Source organism: Helobdella robusta, assembly GCF_000326865.2.
Source record: "Helobdella robusta unplaced genomic scaffold HELROscaffold_10, whole genome shotgun sequence".
In the NCBI taxonomy this organism is placed as follows: domain Eukaryota; kingdom Metazoa; phylum Annelida; class Clitellata; order Rhynchobdellida; family Glossiphoniidae; genus Helobdella; species Helobdella robusta.
Window position 1 is genome coordinate 3514370 of NW_008703571.1, and position 15432 is coordinate 3529801.

Below are 15432 nucleotides of genomic sequence, written 5' to 3' on the forward strand. Positions count from 1 at the left end.
AAAATAAAACCCGAAATGTCAAATCAAACAAAGACAGTTGAAAAATACATCCAAATGGAGGTTGTTAGTAACTATTATAGGAATAAACAACGTTGGTGGGAACAGATGTAGAAATGAACGAGGAAAGTGGGACAATCTTACAAATGGTGATGAAAAGATGAAAATTAAATTAAAATGTATATAGGTGAACGGAATGAAATGTGTTTGAAAGGATTAAAAACAAATATTATGAAAAAAAATTTTGGTGATGGTGATCTTACTAATGGTGATGAAAAAAAAAATTAAAAAATAGATAAAATAGAATGTATATAAGCGAATGAAAGTGAGAATGAAACAAACAACTATATAAGTGATAATGGAAACCTGCAGTGGAAATGCTGTTATGAAAATATTAGGATTATTTAGTGGTGCTGAGAAATAAAAAGCGCCCACCGGCGCGGAAAAAACAGCTGTGTTGATATTGCAAATTCAGCCAAGAATTAAAAAACCCAACCAACAACATGCGTACGAGACACTACACGTCCAAATGCGACCGTCGTTAAACTAAATATTAATAATTAATATATCAACGGTAACGAGAAAGTTAAAAAATCGCCAAAAATCCATTTATGTGTGCATCTCAAAAATACTTGTATATTCTAATCATTGAATTATATATAAGAATGGCTTTATAGTGTTGACCTTCTTCTCAAGGTCAGGAAACTTGAAAGCAAACTTTTTTAGCACCAAATTGTCAATGGGTTTTTCAGTTTTCCAATCTATATTTAGCTTCTTCCCTGTTAATGTGCCACCGGCGGCATTCTTGTAAACATTTTTTTGCTGCTAAAATCATTCTACGGCAGTTTTAGTCGATTTTTAACTTAATAATTTAACTGAATTATGTAAAATTTTTGGAATAATTTATTATTTGATCCATTTTGATTTTATAAAGTTCATTTGTTTAAAAGTTTTAAAAATGTTACATTGTGCCAGGAGTACCTAGGCCCAGACTAGCAGAAGAAAAGAGGCTTTGCTTTTTTGTATTTTTATTTAAAATTTTTGACTTTTTATTTTTTTAATTATCGTTAATTAATGTTCAAATATTTTTTATATTGTTTTTATATTATGGGTTTATTATTATTATTAGGATGCCTTTGTTAAAACTTAGAATGGCTTTTTGTCATAAGAAATACAAATACAGAATACAAAGAGTTTCTTTATTTTAATTTATTGGGTATATATATATTATATATATATATATATATATATATGATGAAAAATTTTAAATGGAGCTATTTACTTTCAAATTTAAATCATATTTAGACGTTTTGCTCAATGAATGCACATCTCATCAAGCAAGAGCAAAGGCAATCAAAGTATTACAAGCCCAGAATCACAATGCTGCAGGCAACAATAAGAAAAGTTATGAATGAATGTAATAAAAATCAAAAAATGAATTAGCTACATACAAAGGTTTTATGTTATGTAACCATAGCAAAATGAATTGAAATTTTGATTAATTTTTTGTTTTTTTTTTTGCTTCTAGATAAAAAACTCATACCATTTTAAAAGAGTTAACAAAGTATATAATGATAGTTACAAAACCTTTTATATGCAGCTGCATTTTCATGGTCCTCGTGCATACCAATTTTTAAGAAAAAGTGGACTAACACTGCCACACTCGAGAACATTGAACAAGTAAAATTTTGTTAATAATGATATTCTGTAAACTAGTATTGCTATATAAAGAAAAATGTACTGCGAATGAAATATTGCAAATGCTCTTTAATCCTTGATTCGATATCAATAAAGCCTCAAATAACGTATAATAGGAAAATTGGTAGGTTTTTTAAAATATATTTTGTTTGTAAAATTGTGAGTTTAAAATATAGCATATTTTGGTAGCATATGCTAGTTTATTCCTTGTGTATTTTATTTATTTCTTGATTTTTTTTGTTTCCCATTTCACTATAAACATTTGTCTTCAATTTTTTTAATTTTATTGATGTTAAATGTTGAGCATAAATTATCAAACGCATTGTTTATTTGTGAAGATGACTTTATTGGATGTGTTAACTATGGAGATGGGAATGAGGACAGTTGCTTCAGAGGTGTTGGTTTTTTATGTTGTTGGTCTGAGAGAAGCTTGGAGGCATTCAACAGCTTATTTTTATACAAATAAATTATCATCTCACAAGTTGAAAGATTTTATAGAGAAAGCCATTGATAAGTTACATAATGCTGGAGTTAGGGTAAACAACATTTGTTTTTCTTAAAGATATGTTAAAATTTTTATACATTATATTTATTTTTAAGGGTTGTTTCATTGGTAATGGATGGGTTGGCCACTAACGTTTCGGCATGTGGATTGCTTGGATGCTCTTTCACATTTCCAAACATGCAAACAAGTTTCTTGTCCCCTAACCCAACAACCGGCCAGAAAATATATATCATATTTGATGCATGCCACATGCTGAAATTAATGAGGAATATGTTTCATTCTTATAATATGATATTTTATAATAATAATCCAATCAAATGGAATCATATCGTAAACTTAGTTAATTATCAGCAACAAATTAAAATGGAATTAAAAATAAATTAACCAAAAATCATGTAAATTTTGAAAAGCATAAGATGAAAGTTAAATATGCATCTCAAGTCTTTAGTTGCTCTGTGGCTAAATCATTGCAACTCTTAAACGGATTTCATGTTTTTTCTGACGTTTCTGAAACAATGGCTTTTGTGAAAAACATCAATGATCTTTTCCATATATTGAACAACAAACTGATACTAGATAGAGAATGGAAGCAATCCATTACAAAGAGCAACCTGACAGCCAATATAGATAAACTTTATGAAATGAAAGCCTACTTGCTAAGTTTGAAAAATTTAGATGGTGTTAACATTTACAAAACTCAAAGGTTTTTTTTATATATCTCAATATCTAAACTAAAACTTAATTACAAATAATTTCAGAAAAATGTGCATAATTGGCTTGGACAATTGACATATCCCTCAAAAGGAGTATTAAAAGTAAAACGATACATTTATTTATTTTCTGGTAAAAGCAATAAATTTTAATGATTTTCAGATCTGCCAAGAATCAGAAAGATTATTAAAAATAAATAATTATTGTTTTAAGAAAAAACTTGTAATTGAAAGCAACATACTCCCACAATGTGTCAACGAAGATTTATTTAACATGGAAAATCATTTCAATGATGTACAGAATGCAAACCACTATTATCAATCAATCAATCTTCGTTTTGCGTCCAGAGACCCGGTTTCCCGAGGTAGGACGTTGTTTTCTTTGCCATCAACTTTTCAAACGAAGTGGAAACAGTGCCATAACTTCTCTTGCAGATGTTGAGTACCTGGCACACGTCCCAAAGGCCGTCCAAAGAAGTCCTGGTCGCAAACAATCGAGCAAGACATGAAAGCTCTAAATTTAAATGAAATGGATACAACTGATCGTCTAATTTGGCGCAAAAAGTTGATGGCAAAGAAAACAACGTCCTACCTCAGGAAACCGGGTCTCTGGACGCAAAACGAAGATTGATTGATTGATAATAGTGGTTAGGCTTAGATAACCAAACCACCGCAGACGGTGTTGCCGGCATTCGTCCTTTATATCATATAAACCAGCACGACGCAGGATTTCGGTAGATTTGATGTGGTCCTTCAGACTAATTCGTTGCATCCATCGGAGCATTTTCATGTCGGTTCGTTGAAGTTGTTGTTCCAGTTTGGTTGTCATTGGCCATGTTTCTGCACCATATAACAACACCGGACGTATCACAGATTTATAAAGTCTTGATCGTAGTGGTAGTGGAATGTCACGCCGCATCAATATGGAGGCAAGGAGATGTCATTTATTCTAGGCTGCACGTATGCGTGCTCGAACGGCAGCTTCAGCTGTTCCAGTACAATCCAGAACATCCCCTAGATATTGAAACGATGTGACTTTCTCTATTTTAATGGCTTCAAAAACAGTGCTATTATGAAAACCACTTTTATGAATTAATAAAAAAAATAATAACATCATGTACAACATTAAGACGTTTTAACTTAACTAAAGAGTTTTCTATCAACATGCAGTTTTAATAAAAATAAATTAAATAATAAAATGCAACGAAAATTATACAATTTAAATTTATTAAATCAATTATTTTATTGAATTTGTACAGTGCTTCTAATAGATTACATCAGAAGCAAATTCTACAACCTTAGTTTTATCTTTATATATATATATATATATATATATATATTTCACTTTTCAAGATAGTTGAAAGATAAATTTATAATTATGTAAATCAAACATTTTGCAGTCATACAACAAATAAACAAAACCAAAATCCAGAAATAAAAAAGTAGGACTGATCTAACTACGAGTTAATTACTAATTATAGCAAGACAAGAAATATAATCAACAAGCAAGAAATATAACAATTTACACATAAATATAATGATCTAGCACCTTCAGGGTTATTTTATAAATAGTAATGTTTTAAAACAACAACAAACAACACGTTTAGACGACATTTTCCCCGAGATCGGGGGTTGCCGTTTGGCTACCTATGATGAAACCATTGTCACTTCTGTCATCATAAGTAATTTATTTGGCTAATTTTTACGCAGGACGCCCTTCCTTACGCAACCACAGTTATAAGCGGTGGGCCTGGCCTTTGATGATCCAACATCATTCACAAGGCAGTGAGGGTCAGTTTAATGTCATAACCAGGACATAATGTTTTAAATTTTTAGTTTGTTTTAAACTAAAAATTATTAAACATTACATACCTATTCTATTAAAAATCAACAGTTGTTCGTTTTATAAAATTTTTAAATCAATAGCATAATGAATTTTATGTTAGCTTAATATTAATTAAACTATTATTTTTTTAATATATTAATGTCAATTACAGTTGAAATATTTAAGTTGAAAAATTTGATTTTAAAAAATTATATAATTAATTTAATATATTAATAAATAATATACAAATCGTAGCATTTAAAGTTAAAACAGAAAAAAAAGATTGTTCGCTTTTACTACCAAAATAAATTTTAAAAACCTCCCTGTGATTAAATTTGGTTTGGGTGTGTTATGTTGAAAGCTAATATTCCTTTGTATTGTAAGCTTTGGGGTGTTGAAAGATTCTAGTTTAGGACATATGCACAGGAATTACATCTTAATTTAAAAATTATTAGTTGATTAATTTATTTATATATAACAATATAAATTGATTATGAGTTATATTTTTTAAATATTAATAACATTTCATTTTTACAATACAATTTTTTCCGACTTCTTTTCGTTTTCTAGATTCTAATTTAATTTAGGAATGATTCTTACTCTGTCTAATGAAATGATATGAAGTCCATCATCATCGTGATTCGTGGGTGCTGAGAAAATGAATGAAGAAATCTTTATTTCAGAAAAATGAGGATCGCTAACGAACTTATTATAAATCTTCGATTTTTCTGATGCATCAAAAAATGGCAATATCTATTTAACGATTAAATACGGTACCTTACAAATTAACCTAAAACTTCACGGAATGTTGAAAACGAAATAAATTTTAACAAACGAGCTGAATGCAGATCGGCAAAGACTCATTAACATAACTTCGGGAAGGCCAAGATTTTTCTAATTATATCTCAGATTTTTCTAAAAATAAACCAAAATGCTCATGAATAATTAATTTTTAGGAACTTGCTTCCAGAGCTAACTTGCCCGTTGAAAAAAATTTTCAATGTTAAAACGCTGGTAGGGCGCTTCCAGTTATATAATTCCATGATTCTAATAGAGATTTTTATCCCCTAAAATACCATATAAAAGAAAACTTTCTTTCGTTTCGTGCACATTCACAAATATTGGATTGAACGCGTCACCCATACATTTCTACTGACTATTTGCTCGTAATAGCATTTGTTGCTCGGAATGTTGGAATTTGTTAAGCAGATGTTGCTGTAGCCATTTGCACTTTGATCACTGCTGCAAATTATTTTGGTATTTTAACGGTAACTATGCTATTGAAATAATTTTTGAAAGGTTTACGTTTCCCCCAATAATTTTCCTCACATTCTTTTACCACTGTTTTATTTTTTTACCACTGTTTTATTTACCACTGTTTTATTTTTCTTTTACGAGAAGCTTGTATTTGCAGTTGAATTTCTTTCGTACGCGCATCAACATAGTTTTTCAACAACTCCGCAAAACGACCTATTTTTAAATTTGTCGATCCATTTAGCAATTGGTGTTAAATAAACCTGAAACAATTTACAACTTTGCTATTGAAAAAGACGCAAAATCGAAATATATTTTTTTAAAACAAGTTCCGCGAAAGTCTTATTACAATATTCATTTGGCTCCGTCTGTTCATCGTTCACCAAACTCAATTTGTCGTTAACATGTTCAAGAATTTGTAGACCTTTTCGATAGAATGGTCTACTTTCATAAATTGTCTCCAATTCATTAACTTCATTATCGTCATCATCGTAAACGTGTTCAATTAGATCGTAATGACTTACTTCATTGATTGTTGATTCATGAAACTCATCAAAATGACTATTTAAAGATGGAGTTTTTTTACAGAACATGTAATATGAAAGAATGAAGTAATTAAATTTATCATGCGTCTATAACTTTTGGCTTGCAGTATTACGCTAAAGGCATTTATATAAAATTTAACAACCTCTTTTCTACTGAAATTTTTTTGACAAATCGAACTATGTTTCTAAAAAGCAGCAAAGCTTTATCATTATTTGATTTTTTGGGACACATTCGCTAATATACCATTTAAATGCCATTGCCAGGTAACCTCTCAAATCAACTCCAATCCAACCAGTTAAAACTGCATTTATCATTGCCATTGAGTGGTCTGTAACCACGTTCATAAAAATTGGCCAGGCGTTTACCTTTTTTATGACGTACCTTTTAAAATTTATCAAACGATAGCAACTGAAGCTGTGTCATGGCGATCGCTTAAAAAATCAAAAATTTGAGCGTAACCTACATCAAGACCTACCACGGCGCTGTATAGATATATAGTTTGTTTGCTATGAAGACGACGAACCACAGACCATGTTGAATATAAATGTATTGTTGGTAAGTCTGACCTAATCTCAAAATAACTTCAATTTGGTTGTCGGAAAAAAGGTGGCATAAAATGGAGCGGCTGAAACTGCTTGTATATATATTTCACCCGTTTTTTGACATTTTTGACGTTCTATTAGATCAATAACGTCATCTTTTGCCTTATCGCCTGCAGCCATAGCCTCACATTTTTAAATACCCCCAACGAATGAATATTTTGTAGATTCCCCTGTTTTATTAATGCAGCATTGGCGGATCTTATAAATTTTTCACGTAAAACAGACGGATGTTGCAATTTTAACTGTTCATACAAATTTTTTCTACGTTGGCCTCTTAGTTGTCTTACTAATTTTCCATTATGGTTATGTGTAAATATCAATTTTGTTGTGACTTATATTTACCTTAAATAATCTGCACATCTCAAATTTGCATTTGAGATAAATAATGTAACGCGAACGATTTTCGCGTTTACTATTTGTGATAGCAATGCTGGGCGAAATGGCATTTTCTACCGCGGACAGATACGCTCAGTTGATATTGCATCTTTTTCGCGGAGGCCTTGGTACACCTCTTTGTAATGGAAATTGTTCCATTACATGATCACGTGGGTTAGTTACTAGCACAAAGCACGTGTGCTTACCTAGGGGAGAGCGCCGTATAGTCACGTGGGTTGGCTACTAGACCAAAGTACAAGCGCTTACCTAGGAGAGAGTCTATAAATAGCTTGCGTAAATGAGTTAAGCCTCTTTCTTTTCTGCGGCTCTTGTGCCGGAGTCGACATTAGTAAAGTTGGTTATTGTATCGTTGGATTTTCGTTATTTGATTCATTCGATTAATTATTTAGTTAGGTTTTAATAAAGGAGGATTAATAATATATCTGTCGTTGCGTTTAGTTAATATCGAACCCGTTACATTGGTACCAGAAGTGGGGTAGTTATTTAATTGGTGTACGACAATAATTGAATAATTAAATAACTAATAGGACGTCTTGACATTTATATGAAAAATTAATTAAATACTTAGTTATAAGTTATTGCATTCGTTGTACGTTTGTTTGTAAGTTGAGAATTCAAAATTACAATGGATCGATTGACGAAGACGAAACAACAAAAATTACAACGTCTGTCGAACGAACAGATAACAAAGACACTACTAAAGAGATCAATCGACGAAGCCAGTGTGCGATTGATGAGCAGATCACAGCTGTTAGAAACGTGGGCAACAATTTTGGTGGACAGCGTTATATTCTCCATGCAGTATTGCGACGGAGGGCGCTGTGTCGAAAGATACTGAAGGTGGATTGACCTTATACGAAAGGAAACAGTTAGAAATGGAATATAAGCTTTGAGAAGCGGAGATTGTTAGACAACGAGAAAAAGATGAGAGGGAATATAAGCTTAAAGAAGCAGAGATGACCAGACAGCATGAAAGAGATGAAGCAGAGATGGCCAGACAGCGTGAAAAAGATGAAGCAGAGATGGCCAGACAGCGTGAAAGAGATGAAGCAGAGATGGCCAGACAGCGTGAAAGAGATGAAGCCGAATTCAGACTTAAGAGTCAAGAATTAGAAATTCGACGACTAGAGGTAGAAGGTATGAATAATCGAAAAGTGGCCAATGATGCTAGTGAAGATAATAACACGATAAAACTAATGCAACAGGCTCGATTTTTCGCGGAGTCGTTAAAATATCTGATAGGAACTTGTCCGTTAAAGCCAAGAGATATTCCTGCATTCTTTGAACACGTAGAAAAAATTTTTCGAAACTATCACGTAGACGGAGAAATTCAAGCCAATTTGTTGATAACGAGTTTGAACGAAAAGGCCAAAACATGGTTGCATACTATTTCTGCCGACGGTCTGAAGGATTATAGCGAAATTAAAAGACTCATTCTGCAGGAGTTCAGGTTAAACCCGACAAAATTGAGAGATGAATTTTTCGTCCTGAGAAGACAGAAAAGCGAATCGTACACGAGTTTCGGGGCGAAATTATACGGCACGCTGAACCACTATTTTCAAAGCCGTAACATTACGGGATTAAAAGATGCAATGAAACTGATATGTGCAGATAGAATGAAAGAGTTGCTATCAAGACATACTCTGGAATTTATTTTGTCACAAGAGCAAGCAGCTTCCTGCATGAGTCCTGACGTGTTGGCACAAACGATCGACAAATATGAAGCTGCCATGAACATGAAAGTTTCGAGCGACAATACATATATGCCGGATACAATCGTCTCGAGAAAATGAGCACCAGATGTATAGAAGTAGTAACAACAAATCAGCTTCACCCAAACAGACCTGTTTCTCTTGCGGGAAGATCGGTCATATTGCGAAGCGCTGTACATGGAAAAGAAGAGATACACTTACGGCCACTAGAAACGTCATACGTTGCGAAACGAACAAAGAAACACAAAGACCACAACAAAAACGTCAACAGCAGAGGCAGTCAAAAAAGCAACCGCAACAACATCAGGAGCAAACTAATGATGAAATAACAAATTATAAAAGTATTGACAACATCAGCTCCTCAAAATATGATCATAAATCTTCGGGTGAGACTCTACCACCCAGATCGTCCAATGCCGAAAATTTTTCGGAGAGCCTCAAAACTTCTGCGAAGCCGTCGACAGCAAGACAAGTTCCGGTAGAATTTCCGTCAACATACGCGTCCTTAACATCGTCGACAACCAATGAAAGAAGTCAACAACCAATGAAAGAAGTCACACAGTTTCAGAAAGCTTGTCAGTGGCGTGTGTAACGTTGGAACACTCATCCCTTAAGCTACTGAAGGACAACAACTTCACCTGGCACAAGTACAATTCTTACCGAGCCAAGTGCCTCAAGGATCGTCGGAAGGTTGGGATCGGGCAGTCTACAGAAATGAACACTCTTTTCAGGTTTTGGTCATTTTTTCTTCGTCACCACTTTCACCAAAAAATGTACGAGGAGTTCAGGCAACTTGCCATTGAAGATGCCAATAAAGGGTTCAGGTATGGCTTGGAATGTCTGTTTCGGTTCTATAGTTATGGTTTGGAGAAAAGATATCGACCTGACTTGTTTGAGCACTTCCAAGAGGAGACCATCAAAGATTATCAAAATGGCCAGTTATATGGCCTGGAAAAGTTCTGGGCTTTCCTCAAATATTCAAGGAAACATGTGCTGGTCGATGGCTCAGAAAGTATCAGAGGCTGGAGGATTTCAAAGTTGAGCCCCTTCTCGGTTCGGGGCCAAGTTTCCATCTCAACAGTCAAATGCAACCCCAATGAATTATATGACCAGAGTCAGACAGGACTCAGAAAGATCAGATCCATCAAAGAATAGAAGTGGTGGCCAACATCACCAGCAACATCAGATGCGAAGCTGTGCCAATGCCAGACTATACAATGCCCGAGTTAAAGAGGCACAAAGATTACTTCAGTTTTGGCAATTCTAAAATTCCGATCATGGATTTGCATATCCAAAATCAAGAGTATAATACACAATTCTATTATCATCCAGGTGCACGTAATGTTGCCAAATTTTCCTCCAGGATATAAAAGTCAAGAAATATTTATTGCATTTTCGGACATTGATTTTTGTTTTGTTTAGTTTTTATTTTTGTATGTGAGATGAATGTTACATTCATCCTCCTAGGCGTTGGAGGTATGTAATGGAAATTGTTCCATTACATGGTCACGTGGGCTAGTTACTAGCACAAAGCACGTGTGCTTACCTAGGGGAGAGCGTCGTATGGTCACGTGGGTTGGCTACTAGACCAAAGTACAAGCGCTTACCTAGGAGAGAGCACCGTGCAAGTCTATAAATAGCCTACGCAAATGAGTTAAGCCTCTTTCTTTTCTGCGGCTCTTGTACCGGAGTCGACATTGGTAAAGTTGGTTATTGTATCGTTGCATTTTCGTTAATTTGATTCATTCGATTAATTATTTAGTTAGGTTTTAATAAAGGAGGATTAATAATATATCTGTCGTTGCGTTTAGTTAATATCGAACCCGTTACACCTCTTCTTCAACTACACTACTTAAAAGATGCACAGTGCAGTTGGTGTACGTTTTGCAACTAACCTCTTTTCCTCCTTCTTCCAGTTCATGTACCCCTTGAAAATTAGAAATAGATGACGAAAAATTACAAATATGCAGAAAGGGAATATTAGATTTGAGGCAATGTTTATTACAGTGGTACCTGCAAATTATAATACATTATAAATGATATATCTATACCTCGTGCCAGCGAATTGTTTTTAACAATTGCAACACTTTCATCATGAGTAGCTTGCCGTTTTGATTCATTGATGACATCAGTGTTCTCTACCTGCTGCAAAAAACATTGTATGTTAATTATATTACCCTGCAGTATCTTTAGGATATCATCTCTGTTGCTCCGGACGATTGTTTGGTTATCATGCAACCACTTGGCTAAGGCGTTGTTGTTACATGTTATTATGCTCTGTAGGTTCTGTAAAGATTCATCGTTGCCTTTGGGACCATTTTCGGTTAAACCTAAAAAGCATCTATTCTTCCGCAATAAGTCATGCAATCTGTGAATTTCAATTTTTTAATGTTATCACTGGTTTTGTTACATTTTCAATAGTGCATTTCGATTACTGAAGTTTTTTTTCGCTTTAGGCTCCTGCAAGCTTGGCCAAACCAACTCTGTTCATCCAAACAAGACTGTAATTTAATAAAAATGTTGATTCGTTTAATGAATAATATGCATTGCACAGTAATTGAACTATAGTTTTTTTAGCGCGTGAACATTTAAATTTACAAAAAAAAACAAAATATTTTTGTAATTTAGCTCAAAATTAACAAATATTAATGAAATTGCAGCAAAAGTGAAATTTAAATATTTTAAATTGCAAAAAGATCGTGATAACTATAATTGTGAAAAGTGCAGATCAATATCGCTAACGTATAGTTATCGTTTAACATTTATTTTTGTGGCTTCGTATATTTTTTAGTTATAAAAAAAAAACCTTTAGTAACTTTTTTCTGCCTATGCCACTTTTTTGGACGTAACTCATAAATTTATCAATAAAGGAATCCATCGCAAAACTCGCAATTATAAGAAAAATAGTTTCAAAAATTGTTTTGAAAACAAGCGCTGAAAAAGGACGCTGTACAAAAGCGAACTTTTACCCAACAAATTTTAAATTCACTTATTGTTAATTTTAGTGTTGCCAAATTATGAAGCTATAAATTTAGATCTATTTTTGTTCTTATTATATATAATTATTTTTCCGTGCCATGATTATGAGTATTAAACAATTTGTGTGTATAGCAATTATTGACATTATATACGTTTCAGTTCAATTATACACATGTTTAACTATATCCATGTTAAGAAACCACGTTTTTCACTTCTATGTTGGCCATTTTGTTACGTGCTGTCAGGGTTAAATTTATTAAACTGTTCGCTGTCAAGGTTAAATTTATTAAACTGTTCGAACAATGTCTATTTCGTTGTTTGGCGACAATTATGTACGTAGAATGGAAATTTAAAAAAAATGAACAATGACGTCATTACCCACGGTGATAAACGTGCCATATTGAAGGGAAAGCCTGGTGGGAGGATCGGAGGGTTGATTAACTTCTTCCGGAAGCATACCATTCCTATCGAAACGATAATCCTTTACATCGGAAGTTGATTCATTTGTTTAATAAATAGTTTAATGTTGGTTCATTTTTTATTATTCTTTTAATATAATAACAGTTTTGTTTCATTGCTAATTATTAATATTAAATACCAGGCAATGATTTGACTACTGAAACCCCGGAACTCGTGGCCGCGAGATATGAATCCTTACTCAGACTGACAGACCTAACAAAATCAGACCGCGCCGAATAATTATATTAAGCCTGGTTTATAGAAAAGACGTTCAGAAATGGAAAGTTGATAAACTAAATGTCTCATCGAAACAATTCCAGTCTAACATTGTCCATTTCTGGAAACTTGACAGAGTGGGAGGAGATAATAATATAGGACCTGACGGCATCCACCTGAAAGAACGTGGAATGATGAACTTTAAGAGAAACATCATTTATTCTCTAAAGTGCACGAAATAAATTTTTAACATTTGTGAAGTTTTTTTTAGCGCGCATCTGGAATGAATGGCGCAAGTGTGTATGTTGGCGCGCATGTTGTATGAAGTGGTCAGGTGGGCAGGCTGGTCGAATGTCGTATGAGTTGGTTTTGTGTGCAGGTTGGTAGAATATGGTATTAATTAGTGAATGTTGGCATGGTATGGCGTATATATAGTGAGTATGTTTGAGAATGAATGAATGGACAATTGTTTTAAAGAAGGAAGGAAAGTTAGGGTTTTAAGTTAGTGTTTTGGATTAGTGTTTTGAATCAATTTTTGGGTTTGTTGTGGTTGGTAATTGGTCGGTCGATTCCTGCATGTTTGGTTGCTCTGGCGTTTTTTTTGTTTTGGAATTTCATTCATTATTACGGCTGGTAAAAATATTTTTCGTTTACTAAGAATATTTAATTTAGTTCTGTCGTTGACTTCAAAAACATTTGAATTAAAGAATATTATAAGTCAATATTATTTTGTTTGTTTTATTTTTGTTTATTTATTTAGAATTATTTCATTTAGGTTTGGTTTGTCACTTTAAAAACTAAAAATTATTTGAAGGAGACTTGCCAGCGGTTAATAGGGCCAGATTAACCGACCAGCAAGCAGGCACGATAGGAGCCTTAACGAAACTTTCCCAAATTTTTTGGTGACAGGGCTGGTTCTACCAAAATATTTTCAACAGTCAGATAGGTCAACAGTCAGTACCGGAGGCAGTTGTTTGTAAAACTTCTCCAGGATTTTCAGGTAATGGGTTTAACGACGCACAGAAAATTTTCATTTTCAAGTCTGCGGAATTGGCGCCAGAACAAGTTTTACCAGCTTATAAGCCTACGCCAGCACAAAGGCTCTCTGTTATTCGTAAACGTAATAATGTTTCAAATTCCTGGAATAGGTGCAGAATGGTTCAAGAGGATGAAGGAATCGAACACAGTCTTTCGTTCGACAACCACGGAGAATCACCGCATCGTCAGCCGAGTGTAAACACCAAACATCACAGGTTGGTCCGACATCACGAGCTGTTAAAACCAGACAAGTTTGATGGCACTGGGTGTCTAAAAACTTTTCTTAAGAAGGTCGAGTTATGTGCTATGTATAACCAATGGAGTATGGACGACATGGTAGCGTATCTGTCATGTTCGTTGACCGGTGAAGCTGCTGAAATTCTTTGGGACTTAGTGGGACTAGGTTATCAAAAATTAGTAAAGAAGCTAGAAAACCGTTATGGAACGAGTGGTCACGAAGAGTCGTATAGATATGAGTTGCAGACTCTTCGGCGCAAACCAGGAATTATCACAAACGGTAAAAAATTAATGTCGTTAGCTTCCCCGGGCGAACAGTCAAAGTTGGCGGTACATTTAACAAGAGATTTTTTTTATTTGCTCTTACTGACGCTGATTTCAAACTGAAAGTTAGAGAAAGGGAACCAAGAAATATTGATGATTCGTTACTAGTTGCACAGCGCCTTGAAGTTTCAAAAAACTTAGTTAATTCATCCTACAGGTTATCCCACAGTTAGGAACATGCAGGATACAACAGAAAACAGGATGAAGACAGTGGAGCGGCAAATAAACGCGCTTCGTCAATCGGTTGACGTCATTCAAGACCATAAGGTACAGTCAGCTGTCCCTCGGATCAGGGGTGAAAAGGTTTGTTTTGGCTGTGGAAAACCAGGACACTTCATCTCCCAATGTCCTCAGAAAAATATACTAAACAAGTTTCAGTCAAGTATCACCCCGTCCTCAATGGTTGACGTCGCGAGGGTCACACCTACCAAAAGATCGCTGAAGGCCGCTAACAATACAGAGATTTCAATTAGGGATGCACCGGATTCAGGTTTTTCAAATCCGGCCTGGGCCGGACTTGGCCGGATTTAAAATTTAAAAACCGGCCGGAGCCGGATTTTAGTTACCATTTTACATACGTTAGAAAAAATACATTTACGGTTATCTATATGTTGAACATCAAAAAATAACACCAAGCAAATAATTAATTAATTCAAATATATGAATAAGCTGTGTGATACGCCAAATTCTGTACACAAAAATCAGCTTATAATTTATGCATATTTGCATAACCCATGTTAAAGCACAAAGAAAATTGTCCAGCTCACCGCACAATTAGTGATGTTGTAATTATGTGTCATGTATACCTAGCCTAACCTTTAACATACCATGTTCTTAAATTATGCGCTTATGTATCTCTCTCTCTCTCTCTCTCTCTATATATATATATATATATATATATTATGTAGCTATATGATCCGTCATATACAATTAT

At 34.0% G+C, this 15432-nt stretch overlaps 3 protein-coding genes across 3 annotated transcripts; all 3 read left to right on the plus strand.

The window, feature by feature from the left end:
* Positions 1–2033: 2033 nt before the first annotated feature.
* HELRODRAFT_166831 (hypothetical protein) lies at positions 2034–2989 on the plus strand (the record flags this gene model as incomplete). Its single annotated transcript, XM_009012028.1, has 3 exons — positions 2034–2231; positions 2611–2903; positions 2959–2989. 3 exons carry the CDS (start codon positions 2034–2036, stop codon positions 2987–2989), a joined length of 522 nt encoding a protein of 173 aa, XP_009010276.1.
* Positions 2990–9839: 6850 nt separating this feature from the next.
* On the plus strand, positions 9840–10229 carry HELRODRAFT_151369 (hypothetical protein; the record flags this gene model as incomplete). Its single annotated transcript, XM_009012029.1, has 1 exon — positions 9840–10229. A coding segment is annotated over one exon (390 nt), but the record flags the coding sequence as incomplete, so codon positions are not given.
* A 3825-nt stretch (positions 10230–14054) lies between these two features.
* On the plus strand, positions 14055–15029 carry HELRODRAFT_166833 (hypothetical protein; the record flags this gene model as incomplete). The annotated part of the gene is made up of 2 exons (XM_009012030.1): positions 14055–14454; positions 14668–15029. The coding sequence occupies 2 exons, from the start codon at positions 14055–14057 to the stop codon at positions 15027–15029; spliced, it is 762 nt and encodes a 253-aa protein (XP_009010278.1).
* Positions 15030–15432: the final 403 nt, after the last annotated feature.